At 42.2% G+C, this 14,386-nt stretch overlaps 1 protein-coding gene across 1 annotated transcript in view; it reads left to right on the top strand.

Moving 5' to 3' along the window:
- Window positions 1-14,386, top strand: part of DNAH11 (dynein axonemal heavy chain 11) — a 361,565-nt gene that overhangs the window by 42,620 nt on the left and 304,559 nt on the right. Inside the window, exons 3-5 of the mRNA XM_088457375.1 lie at window positions 4,679-4,869; window positions 6,436-6,625; window positions 10,117-10,216. Of these exons, the coding sequence (XP_088313501.1) occupies window positions 4,679-4,869; window positions 6,436-6,625; window positions 10,117-10,216 (481 nt within the window). The remainder of the gene's footprint in view (window positions 1-4,678; window positions 4,870-6,435; window positions 6,626-10,116; window positions 10,217-14,386) is intronic.

Here is a 14,386-nt window from a genome sequence, read left to right as displayed (position 1 = left end):
ACTTGCACACGGGAGAAGTTTTCTGTGGAACCATGTACACAAAGTACCTCAACTAACCCTAGCATTTTCTCTACTGGCCTGGGTAGGACAGCCTCGGAGATCAGGGTTAGCTCAATCCCTGAGTCTTAAATAGCCGACCGTTCAGCAGAACAGACTCCCACATTCATGGGGATTTGGAATCCAGGGATACCATAGTATAGAAATCTGTATATATAGCGTCTGTGCTGGCGATACCACACTTCATAGGCTCTGTTTTCTTTGGACAGTCTCGCCTTATATGACCTGGCTCTCTGCATTCATAGCAGATGACCACAGAGTCTCTAGTGGTTTTTCCTTGAATAGGGGTGGCAGACGGGGTCACAGGCCAGTGGGGTTCCAACTTAATGGGACACCCATCCCCTGGTTTCTTTTCTGGCATTTTTGCCATATTTCCTGCGGTCTCATACCGCTCCAACTCTATAACTAGATTCTGAGGATCTGTGCGTATATCACAGCGCTGCATACTCCAACTTAAGGTCCTTATGCACTGGTCGATAACTACCATCTCCAGAATATAAGTGGAAGTGAAGACCTCCGGCTGGAGCCAACTCCGCCCCTGTCTGGCGAGTTCTGCAACCTGCTTCCGAATTGGGACCCCTGGTAATAGGGCCCACTCGTGGAAGCACTGCGCTTTCCCAGCAGGAGTGAATCCTGTCTGGGCCAGAACGGCACTTTTGACTAGGTCCTATTTCTCCGCTTCAGCAGAGGATAAATCAGCATAGGCTTTCTGAGCCTCACCACTGTAAGCGTTGTGCCACCCTCTCAAATATCCGTAAATATGCCTCTGGGTAATCTGAGGTAGACATTTTCTTTAGATGCCCAGCAGCTGTGGTGCCAATTGATTGGGTCACCAGCTGCAACATTTTTTGATGAGAGGCTAACAAATTTACTATAGTGCAAAACATTTCCTTCATTGTTACTTCTGCAGGCCTATGTAGGAACTTAAATGGTTTTAAATAAGAGCAATGAAAAGCCAGTATTTAAAAAAATAAAACTAAAATCTTCCTTTTAGCAGTGCAACAATTATCCCAGTTTAACACAGAAAAAGAAACCACTAACCCTTTTTTCTCTCTTTTTCCCTGCAATGCAGTGGTTTGAAATTGATACTCATGACCTGATTCAACTTCAGACGAATTACAAAGCTGCTCGCAAGCAGCTTTGCAATTCCGTCTGTGCTGATATGGTAATGCAGTAGGAGGCATCACGCCTACAGTCTCTCACTATCTGGGGGGTTTCTACATCTATCTACAGTCTTTCACTCCTTGGGGCTTTCTACATCTATCTACAGTCTCTCACTCTCTGTGTGGTTTCTCTATCTATCTATCTATCTATCTATCTATCTATCTATATATGTACAGAATCTCTCTCGCTCTCTGGGTGGTTTCTACATATATCTATCTACTGTCTCTCTCTCTCTATGTGTGTGTGGGGAGGTTTCTACATCTGTACCTACAGTCTTTCACTCTTTGGGGGGTTTCTACATCTACAGTATCTACAGTCTCTCGCGCTCTCTCTCTCTCTCTCTCTCTCTCTCTCTCGAGGGTTTCTACATCTATTTTTTTATCTATCTACAGTCTCTCACTCTCTGGTGAGTTTCTATATTGATCTATCTACAGTCTATCTCTCACTCTCTGGGGGGTTTCTACATATATCTATCTACAGTCTCTCTCTCTCTCTCTCTCTGGGGGGGGTTCTACATATATCTATTTACAGTCTCTCTCTCTGGGGGGTTTCTACAGCTATCTATCTGCAGTCTCTCACTCTCTGGGAAGTTTCTACATCTATCGACAGTATCTATCTCTGCGGGGTTTCTGCATCTATCTACAGTCTCTCTCTCTGGGGGTCTCTACATGAATCTATATATCTATCTATAGTCTCTCTGGGGGGTTTCTACAACTATCTATCTACAGTCTCTCACTCTCTGGGGGATTTCTACATCTATCTATCTACAGTTTCTCTCTGAGGGGTTTCTACATCTATCTAATTACAGTCTCTCACTCGCTGAGGAGGGTCTACATCTATCTATCTACAGTCTCTCACTCTCTGGGTGGTTTCTACATCTATCTATATTTACAGTCTCACTCTCTGGGGAATTTCTATATCTACAGTATTTACAGTCTCACTCTTTGAGGAGGGAGGGTCTACATCTATCTATCTACAGTCTCTCACTCTCTGGGTGGTTTCTACATCTATCTACAGTCTCTCACTCTCTGGGAAGTGTCTACATCTATCTATCTACAGTATCTCTTTCACTCTCTGAGGGGTTTCTACATCTATCTACAGTCTCTCACTCTCTGGGAAGTGTCTACATCTATCTATCTACAGTCTCCCTCTCTCTCTCTGGGGGGTTTCTACATCTATCTACAGTCTCTTTCTCACTCTTGGGGTTTTTTACATTTATCCATCTACAGTCTCTCACTCTCTGTGGGGTTTCTATATCTACAATATCTATCTACAGTCTCTCACTCTCTATCTGTCTATCTACAGTCTCTCACTATGTGTGTGTGTGTGTGGGGTTACTACATCTGTACGTACAGTCTTTCACTCTTTGGTGGGTTTCTACATCTACAGTATCTACAGTCTCTCTCTTTGGGTTTCTACATCTATCTTTTTATCTATCTACAGTTTCACTCTCTGGGGTTTTTTTCTATCGATCTATCTACAGTCTCTCTCTCACTCTCTGGGGGGTTCTACATATATCTATTTACAGTCTCTCTCTCTCTCTCTCTCTCTCTCTCGGGTTTCTACAGCTATCTACAGTCTCTCACTCTCTGGGGGGTTTCTATATCTACAGTATCTATCTACAGTCTCTCACTGGCTGGGGAGGGAGGGTATGCATCTATCTACAGTCTCTCACTCTTTGGGTGGTTTCTACATCTATCTTCAGTCTCTCACTCTCTGGGAAGTTTATCAACAGTCTCTCTCTCTGGGGGGGTTTCTACATTTATCCATCTACAGTCTCTTTCTCTCTCTGGGGGTTTCTACATCTATATCTCTATACAGTCTCTCACTCTCTGGGGGGTTTCTACATCTATCTATCTATCTACAGTCTCACTCTCTTGGGGGTTTCTACTGTATATCTACAGTATCTATCTGCAGTCTCTCAATTTTTGGGGGGTTTCTACATCTACCTATTTACAGTCTCACACTCTGGGGGGTTTGTATATCTACTGTATTTACAGTCTCACTGGCTGGGGAGGGGGGTCTACATCTATATTTCTATCTCTACAGTCTCTAACTCTGGGTGGTTTCTATATCTATCTATAGTCTCTTTCTCTCTCTCTCTCTCTCTCTCTCTCTCTCTTTCAGGGTTTCTATGTCTATCTATCTACAGTCTCTGACTGGGGAGTTTCTACATCTTTCTATATATCTATCTATAGTCTCTCTCTGGGGGTTTCTACAACTGTCTATCTACAGTCTCTCTCTCTCTGGGGGGTTTCTACATCTATCTACAGTCTCACTCTCTGGGTGGTTTATACATCTATATATTTACAGTCTCTCTCGCTGGGGGGTTTCTACATCTATCTATATATCTATCTACAGTCTCTCTCTGATGGGTTTCTACATCTATCTTTTTACAGTCTCTCACTTGCTGAGGAGGGTCTACATCTATCTATCTATATACAGTTTCTCATTCTCTGGGTAGTTTCTACATCTATCTATCTAGAGTCTCTCCATCTCTCTGTGGGGGGGTTTCTACATCTATCTATCCATCTACAGTCTCTTTCTCTCTCTGGGGGATTCTACATGTATCTATCTATATACAGTCTCTCACTCTCTTGGGGGTTCTACATTCATCTATCTACAATCTGACTCTCTGGATGGTTTCTACATCTATCTATATACAGTCTCTCACTCTCTGGGGGTTTCTACATTTATATACAGTTTCACTCTCTGGGTGGTTTCTATATCTATCTACAGTCTCTCAATTTCTGGGGGTTCAACATCTACAGTATTTACAGTCTCTCACTCGCTGGGGAGGGGATCTACATCTATATTTCTATCTACAGTCTCTCACTCTCTGGGGGGTTTCCACATCTCCAACATTTGGTCCTCAAGGTTCTTGCAAGGACCTTGTTGGATGTTGCTGGTTGCAAAGAAGCTCCCATTACAGTTCAAGCTTCAGGGACCCAAAAATGTAGATCCGCCACTGCCTACAGCTTAGGGTGTATGGAGTTGTATACGTCCCACATGACCCATTCCCTGAGACACAGTGGTGAACTTTGAGTGTACATAACCTAGATAACCATTTCCTGTATTCTGGTAGAAATAGGTGTATAATAAAATTCAGAAAAAGTAAAACCTTTAGTGTGAAACGTTTCCAAGAATAATTCACATATGGATTTAAAAAAGATAGTTACCAGTCACAGAAACCAAGAATTAATGCAGGGCAGTACAGTAGAGTTCATATGTAAGAAAGTTTAAATGCAATACGTTCAGAATTTAATGAGCACCTTAAGAATAAAGCAGAACATTTATCCCTGGGACTGATACCTGCTCAGTAACTATGAACTAAATCCTCTGGGCACTAATTATCTTGCTTGATTAACACTAGAGTATCAGCCAGGATAAATTGACCTTGAAGCTGTTAAGAGTCTGTGGAAAGACCAGTTTTACTAATCATGTCCCTCTTCCCCAGGTGTTGGTGCCTGTCCTTTCTAATCAGAAGAATCCCAAGTCTTTGTCAACCTCACAAGATATGGAGCTTCATGTCGAGTCTCTGAAGAATAAGATCCTCATAGTGAAAGGACTTCTGTCTGGGAAAACCATTTTACCGCTTCCCACCAAGTTATTAGCGAATGAACTGAAGCAGCTCGGTACAATCAAACAGTAAGATATCCTGCCAAAGCCCATTGTTTGTAATCTGACAACAGAAGAGCAGGAGGAGAATAGATGCAAGATACATAACTAGAAGAATAATTATGTTGCAAAATAATTTATGTAAACATTTTGCATGTATGACAGTATTTTTCATGGTCTCATGTGGCCTCTTCCCCTTAGTACATGGCTCATGGACCAGTGCTGTGATTTAGACTTTCTTTTTCTTTAATTGTGAGCTATACCGTTTAATTATTCCCTATTTGTGTGTTATCAAGCTTTTATATTATTTAGCAGATGTTACAATATACCAGGTTTACAAGACCTGACAATGGGACTGATTCAGTGATGTACACAATGTCGTTGTTGGCCACAATGGAGCGATTTTTGCTTCTGTGTACGTGCCAAAGGTGCACTGTGCACACGCCGTGCTTGGTTAGCAACAGCAGACACAGAGAGGCTTTATTTGCAAAGTGAGTGACAGGTTGTCAGCATTTGGGGGAGGTAATGGGGAGTGAGTAGAAAAACGCAGGCGTTTTGGGAATGTTTTCTGGGCGTGCCCTACTGAGCATCTGCAAATTCGTATACAGCTAGAGAGGCCTAGGCGTCTTAGGTAAGATGCTTATTCTGAGACAGCATAGGTTTACTCAGAGGTTCCATGTGCGACCGATGTTTCAGATGATTTTGCTTTTGTACGTAAGTGGCAGATATGAGACTCCGGAGGTCAAATTCGGATTTCAGACTGATGCAAAACATCAGCTCCCACGGACATCTGTGCCAAAAAATTTGATTTTGTCTCGTCCTTAGATTAAAATTTAGGGCGAAGAGCCGAGCCAAAACCGAACCGCTCATCTCTATTCAATATCATGTCAAAGTCCAACCTTTTACCTATTTAGTAATAGGCAGGACGTGAAGGCAGGGGAGGCAGAGCTGTCTACTCCACAGGTTCTCAAACTAGGTCCTTAAGACCCCAAACAGTGCATGTTTTCCAGATATCCTCAGAATCACAGGTGAAATAATTAGCACCACCTGTGGATCTTTTAAAATGTGTAATTGAGTAATGAATACACCTGTGCACCTGCTGGGTGACCTGGAAAACGTGAACTGTGTCGGGTCTTGGGGACCAAGGGACGGATTCAGAGCCACTCGCAAGCGCTGTGCGCTCGCAAGTGGCTCGATGTTAATGCCCTGCCCGCTTCCGGCGTGCCCATGCGAGAGCCCCACTGAACGACTGAAGTTCAGTCGCTACTGGGCTCGCAACAAGATGGGGCGGCTGTCGATGTTGATTGACAGCTCGCCCCGTTTTGTGGGCGGGTAGGGGGGGTGGCCAGACAAACGCAGGCGTTCCCTTAGCACACTCCAGCGCACTCTAGTACACGAGGGGAAGGCTGAAACTACCATTTACATATTATTGCCGCTGCAGCACTGCAAAGAGTCGCAGCCACGGGGCCACTGCGTGCAGCTTTGAATCAGATCCTTAAAATGTATCTTTTGTTTATGCAGTGATTTTACTAATATATAATAGAGCCAGATAACCATAATACACATGTCGAGATACTTGTGCATCTTGTTTTGTAGGGAATATGTATTTGATAGAGGAGCACTTCATGCATTTGAATCAATGTTGATCAAATGGTCCTATCAAGTTCGAGATGTCATTGATACAGATTCTTCACAGCCTCTATTAAAAGGTCTCAATCCAGGGCCATCATCAGAGCTTGATTTCTGGAAAAATAGACGGGAAAATCTTGCTGGTATATATAAGCAGGTATGTAACGCATTTTCTATCTGGCTGAAAACTATCTTATAATGTTCTGACAGAGGTCAGTTACCTGCTATCATTTAGCGTCAATGTCTGCGATGTGCCTTCTGGAACAGCACATCACGTCCAGCGATATCGCTAGTTTTTCCTCACACCCCATAGAGGTGCGCTGTAAAATCAGCGATGCTTAACTGCCACTATAGGTGAAAATCTGCACAGTCTAACTTCACAGGATTGTATTGTCAACTTTCAGCCAGATTTTACTTTCAAATCAGTGCCTGGAGCTCTGTGTTCTGCAGACACAGACAGGGGCTGGAATGAGAGATAGGTACTAGCTCCTCATTCACCTATGTATTCATGCTCAGCTGAACATATGCTTAGTTCAATGTGCAATTCTTCAGTATTCAATAAGTCCACTTACAAGAGCTTTACGTTCTGAAATCCATGTATTGTACGTACATCCTCTTGGCTCAATTTACACAAATGTTTGTTTAATATTCTTAAATTAATCCTTTGTTGTCGGTTGTCTCTGTACAGTATTTATAGATTAACATGCACTATACAACTCGCTGGTGGTGAAACAAAGATATATAGTTACCTACAGGCTCCAAACAAACCTGAAATTCCCTGTACAGGCTGCCCACGTCTAATTTAACAGATTTAAATACAGCGGTTGGTTAATTTATTTGTTTTCGTTTGGAAAGTATTATTGTAGAAGTTTGTCACTCGCAGTAAAGTCAATGACCTGTAGCTTTCTACTATGCTAAAAATAACATCTAACTGGGTGTTATCACTGATTAACCAATGAGGTTGTCTAGAGACTAACGTATGTACCGTCAGTCCAGCAGTTTAGCTGAGCGAGGAGTTTGATGCAGATGTGTCCTCTGTATCAAATTCTATTGCTGCAGTCATGCCAAGCAGCCTCCCTCGGCACTCCAGGGCCCGTGCTACTCTGCCAGCGGCGGGCGTCTTTTTTTGTGAGTCAGTCGCAAGGTCCCATGCAACTCTGCTAGAGCTGGGCTTCTTTTTAATGAAAATTAGTCTTAGTCGCAGCACTACATAAGGACGCCCACTTTACCTTACATACATCCGTAATGTTTAGTAAAAGACTGCGTAACCATCGGTACAATGGAGTACCATCGCAGCCTCACGCACACTTGCACAAGCTCTGACCCTACTCAGGTTTTGCGCACGCTATGAGTCCTCAGGCTGCGTACGGGATCACAGTGTATAATTTATGCACACCCCTGCAACGGCGTTCAAACTCACTGGCACATCTGCGTTTCTCCGACCATCCCCCGTCACTGCCGGCAAGCAGCACTTCCCGTCAATCACTCTGCGATGGGTGTGCGTAGTCACTGCGATCGCAATTCCGATCGCAGTGGGCAGTTCGCGCACACGCACTGCGATGCACACGCAGGCCACAACAATCGGCTGATTGCGTGCGTAATCGAAGTTGCGATCGGTAATAAATAAGGCCCAGTGTGCTGTATTTTGAAGACTACAATAGTGTTAACAAACCTCTGTATCCCCTCATGTGTTTATCAGGCATATGTACCAAACTGCTAAATGACAACCTTGTAGCACAGTTATAGTTTCTGTCTCTACTTTTCAGGACTGCTCCCATTTGTTATGAGAAGACATATGCCCGTATTCAATTTCGCCTATCTGAAATATCCCCGTATTCAATTACATTGACTTTTCGCCTTTAGCAGGCGGAAAAAAAATGCAGAATTGGGGTATAAGGGTTCAGGCTTAAAAAAAATAGCCTGCACCCTTGGGAATGCCCCCTTAAAACAAAATATGCCAATAAAAATAAAAAATCGGGACACACCAAAAAAATCATTTAAAATTTTGGGGAGACAAAAAAAAATAGGGGAACAGTGTTTAAAAATAGCTAAATAGGTTCAGGGGTATTCTGTAAGTATGCGGCAGGTGTTTTCTAGAATAAGCTATTAGCGGTAGCTGCTGAATATTTTAAAAATTAGTTTAAGAACTTAAAAATATGCTAGTACCCATTTTAATGTACCCCAAATTTAATGGGACCACTTTTAAAAACGAAAAAAAAGCTAAGTGCTCTTCTGCATCACTTCTTTAATGTCGGGAAAAAAAACACCTGCCGCAGCTATTTAAAAGCCCGACTTTCTTCTACAGGCAAAAACGGGGGTACCCATAGTGATCCCCCAGGTCTGGACATCTTTAGGGGGTCCTACAATTATTTCCATAAAATTCCCGTATTTTTTCGCCGATCCAAGTTTTGCCTCTCCCGTTTTCACCTACTTTGGAATTGAATACGGGGAATAGCAGGCACGCACGCGATACTTTTCCGCCTGGAAAACAGGCGAGGGAGGTGAAAAGTCTGGACTTTTCGCCTCAAATTGAATACGGGCCATAGATTTGAACAGCAAGTGGGCAGCTTGTGCTAGTGTTGCAAAAGGTATACATTTTGAATGGGAAGGGCTGGGTGAAGTAGGCAGATTTATTTCTGAATCTGGGATAGGCGCTCATACTAAAACCAAGTTTTCATATCCTTGGAGGTGCCAAAGATGTTGGCCTAAAGTTTGAGACTTTTGCTCCCTTCAGGACTATTTTAAAGACAAAATCACATTTAGCAGGAAATTCAGTTAGCCGCGATAAGCTGCTTCTTCGCAAAAGGAATATTGGCTTATCGTGCAAAATTGGACTTATCGTGCTATCCTAGTAGCTGGGGTTTTTGCATGTGCAAATTCTCCATTGCATGAAGTCGTGAAAAATGTTCACCACCTCCTTAGCAGGTGAAAAGTTGGGTTAAATCCCTACAGTATTTCAAGGTAAAAATATTGGGACTTGATTGCAGGTGGGTGTTAGAGGCGTATTTTGAAGGTTTTTTAAAAGTGTCTTTAAATTACAAAAATATAAACTTATAGCCATTTTTATGCACCCCCAATTTAAAAAGATCATTTATTTTATTGAAAAAAACCACTTTCTATCATTATTTAGTTTGTTTTAGAAATATTCATAAAACAGCCATTTGACACAATTTCAGGACCCCAAATATTTTTATTAGGGCCATTAATACGATTCTATATTGTTATCCTTTATCGCTGTGCCTTCTTTTTATGGTGTACAGGCAGATATCCCCATTTTCACATATACTTAACACAGGTAAAAACAGAAAGAATGCAAGGCAGATAACTGCGCAGTTCTGCAAGATAAAATGTACTGGGCTTCCACATACACTGTGGTTAGGGTGAGAGAATTTCTGATTATTTGTTCTGAATCCGATCTCATGTTTGACTTTCTTACTTTACAATACAGTCTTTTATAACAATGTATACCAGTGCTGTAGGAGGGCACTGGCACCCTGAGCAGTACACTTGGCCGCCCTCTTGGCTCTGCGCACTTGGTGGCGTCATCGGTCACACTGCATTCAGCAGTAATTGCACAGAACAATTTGTATATATATTGTAAAACAAAGAAGCAAAAATAACATCTGTAAATCTATCTTCAACCTTCAGCTCCAGGCACCTGTCGTTCAGAAAATGGCTACCATCTTGAAGGAGAAAGAAAGCAGTTATTACCCAACACTACAGAATATAATTGTGGAGGTAAAAAATGGTAAGTCCATATGTTCTAGAACTCACATATTTTCAGAAATATTAAAAGCATCTGTAGAACATTTCTAAGGATGAAATTGAAGAAATGGGATTAAAGCTGCATACACACGTAACGATTTTAGTAACCAAAGATTTTCGTTCAGATTTTCCCTTGAAAAAGTGAACGAAAATCGTTTAGAAAAATCGTTGGTTACTAAATGAATGAACGATTTTGTTAACAATTTTCATGAACGATTTTTTAATCATGCATACAGTGAATGGACATCGTTCATCGTACATTCTGTACAATATGAACGATTTTCTAAACGAAAATCATTCAGATGGTCAGTCAGAATGAACTACAAATGTGAACGTACATGAACGAAAATCATTCATCGTTTTAACTCAGAAACTGAACGATTGATTGAATGATAACGATGTTGTTATAGTTAAATTATTAAAAAAATTGTTACATGTGTATGCACCTTAAATGATAACTGCTGATATAACCTTATTTATGCCTTTGAATGGACTTTAACTCTATGGATGACATGGTGTCACAGTGGTTAGCATTGCTGCTTCACAGCATGGAGACCAGAGAATCATGTGAATACTTTTTTTTTGTTGTATAGCGTTGAATAATATGGTGGCGCTTTATAAGTAAAGGTAATTATTCTCCCGTGGTATTCGCATTGGCCACCATGCTGGATCAAAGCTTATATTTATACATTTTGGAACTATAGCAGTTTATCATTCTTCCTTGATAAAAGAACTTTTGGATTACTTAAATGACAGAATAAACACTTTGGGCCCGATTTAGAGATGTCCGTTCATCCGATGATGAACGTAAATCTCCGATGGTTAAGGGTCTGTGCTTGTGTAGGACCTGTTCTGCGCATGTGCAGTACTGGTCCTGTGATTAAGCCTGCAGGCCCTCCCAAGCCGCAGTGCGATTGACATGCTGTGGCGTTTGGGGGCGTGGCTGGTCACTGTTCCTGGAAATTGGGGGCGCGTTGCCCCATTTTCCGAGAGGGACGAGGCCAAGGTGAGATGCAGATTTATGGCCTCTGAAGTGATCAGCTTCCGGTCAGGCTACAGGAAGCTTCAGCTCCTGCAGCCTGAAAAAAGGAGCAACCATCACGACCATCAGTCTCGATGGTGCTCACAAATTCAGTAAGGAGGTGTCTGAAACCTCCTTCTGTACTTGCGTTAAGATGAACGGAATTGCAAAGCTGCTTGTGTGTGGCTATGCAATTCCATCCATCTCTGAATGGATGTGGATTGAAAGATAGACAGTAAAATGGTCGACAATGTCTAGGATAGACACTAGATGTTAGACAGTCATTAGGTCGACAGGGACAATTGGTCGACAGTGTCAAAAGGTCTACACAACAATGGTCGACTTTTTTTGTTTCTAATCCTAATGTTCACACTAACCCTCCCCTTGGTGCCTAACTGTAACCGTCCCTCCTGGTGCCTAACCGTAACCGTCGGGGTAGGTGCCTCCTGACCCTAACCATCTCTTCTAGTGCCTAACCCTAACGCTCCCTCCTGGTGCCTAACCCTAACCCTCCCTCCTGGTACCTAACCCTTGGGGTAAGTGCCTAACCCTAAACCTAAGAAAAACAATGTTGACTATTTTTGACCTTATCGACCATTTGTACCTGCCGACTTTCTTACATGTCTACCTTTAGTATGTCAACATTTTGTCCCTGTCGACCTATTGACTGTCTAACATCTGGTGTCTATCTAGACATTGTCAACCTTTTTGCTGATCTATAGACCAGATCCCCTTAGAATCAAGCTCTTTGAACATAAGACTGATCAGACTTGCGGTGGTCTAATTTGGAAGTTCCTTTATACTGTATGTAACACTTACTAGTGCACATCTAAGTTCCATTTCTTGTGATTCTGGACAATTTTGTGTGTTACAATGCTCTATTACAACTAAATTCACCGTCCAATGTACAATAAATAAGTTTTAAATTTTTCAGATATAGTATTAATTCTTTAGTTGAGTTTTCCATTAGTGTGATAGACACGATAAGCATCGTACTGTGACGGAAATTATGGAAAGGTCATTACCCAATTAAAGCCCATCAAGAAAATAAAAATATGTCTTTGAAATGAAAGTGACAAAGTCTTTTCTTCAGTCATTTCCACTGTTGTGTGTGCTATGGGATGTAGGTATTTTATAATGAGCTCCCATCTGGATTAAGTACTTTGGAGACCTTGAAAGTATTGTATGTTTCTTTTGTTGAAAGTGTTTTTTGATTTTGGCACTCCACCATTATTTACTTTGTACCACACAAGCTTCCACTTCAGCACAGCAGGGTGTTTCCTTTCGGGTCATTTTGCTTGAGTTTTATGACAGGTCTTTTTGTCTACTTGCAACTTAGCAAAAAAGCCTTAAAACGTGCAGGTTTCTGGGATCCCTACGTAAAATTCCTGTGGAGTCCAGGTATGGAGCCAGATGGGGTGTGTCATGTGCTGTCAAACACTGTCAGGTCTCCATGCATGGCACTTTTAAGGATTTCTTTTTATACTCTCTCTGGACGTTTTACTGTATAATAATATGAATTAATGTCCTGGCAGAATACATTTAGAAATTTTTGGTGGACTTTGGAAGTAGGCATGAAACCTGGCTTGCTCACATCACATTAAAGCTTGTAGAGTCACTAATTTAGGGTTTCATAGACCCCCTTACTTTACCTGTCATGACTTGTCCATTATAGACTGCAGCAGACTGACAGCATTTATTATCATATTGACTATCAGTACACTTTGGTTATCTTTAACCTTAACTGATGACAGAGAAATTTATTGATACTTTCAACAAACCATTTGCAAATCACCTTATTATCAGTAGAGGATAAAATGGAAACAATAGCTCTGCTATAATGGCCAAACTTGTTAACAGAGGGCATGGTTCATAGATGTACAGTGCATCCGGAAAGTATTCACAGCGCTTCACTTTTTCCACATTTTGTTATGTTACAGCCTTATTCCAAAATAGAATAAATTCATTTTTGTCCTCAAAATTCTACACACAGTACCCCATAATGACAACGTGTATAAAGTTTTTTTGAGATTTTTGCAAATTTAATTAAAAAAAAGAAAGAAATCACATGTACATAAGTATTCACAGCCTTTGCCATGAAGCAAATTGAGCTCAGGTGCATCCTGTTTCCACTGATCATCTTTGAGATGTTCCTACAGCTTAATTTGAGTCTACCTGGGATAAATTCAGTTGATTGGACATGATTTTGAAAGGCATACACCTGTCTATATAAGGTCACACACTTGACAGTGCATGGCAGAGCACAAACCAAGCATGAAGTCCAAGGAATAGTCTGTAGCCCTCATAGACAGGATTGTCTCGAGGCACAGCTCTGGGAAAGGGTACTGAAAAATATCTGCTGCTTTGAAGGTCCCAATGAGCACAGTGGCCTCCATCATCCGTAAATGGAAGAAGTTCGGAGCCACCAGGACTCTTGCTAGAGTTGGCCGGCCGTCTAAACTGAGCGATCGTGGGAGAAGGGCCCTAGTCCGGGAGGTGACCAAGAACCCGATGGTCACTCTGTCAGAGCTACAGTATTCCTCTGTGGAGAGAGGAGAACCTTCCAGAAGGACAACCATCTCTGCAGCAATCCACCAATCAGGCCAGATGGAAGCCACTCCTTAGTAAAAAGCACATGGCAGCCCGCCTGGAGTTTGCCAAAATGCACCTGAAGGACTCTCAGACCATGAGAAACAAAATTCTCTGGTCTGATGAGACAAAGATTGAACTCTTTGGTGTGAATGCCAGGCGTTATGTTTGGAGGAACCAGGCACCGCTAATCACCAGGCCAATACCATCCCTACAGTGAAGCATGGTGGTGGCAGCATCATGCTGCCGGCATGTTTTTCAGTGGCAGGAACTGGGAGACTAGTCAGGATAGAGGGAAAGATGAATGCAGCAATGTATAGAGACATCCTGGATGAAAACCTGCTCCAGAGCGCTCTTGACCTCAGACTGGGGCGACGGTTCATCTTTCAGCAGGACAACGACCCTAAACACACAGCCAAGATATCAGTGGCTTCAGGACAACTCTGTGAATGTCCTTGAGTGGCCCAACTAGAGCCCAGACTTGAATCCGATTGAACATCTCTGGAGAGATCTGAAAATGGCTGTGCACCGACACTTCCCATC

Source organism: Taudactylus pleione, unplaced genomic scaffold (assembly GCF_031769625.1).
Source record: "Taudactylus pleione unplaced genomic scaffold, aTauple2 ptg000758l, whole genome shotgun sequence".
Lineage (NCBI taxonomy): Eukaryota > Metazoa > Chordata > Amphibia > Anura > Myobatrachidae > Taudactylus > Taudactylus pleione.
The sequence above is the reverse complement of the archived record's forward strand: the minus strand, read 5'-3'. Positions and strand labels throughout refer to the sequence as shown.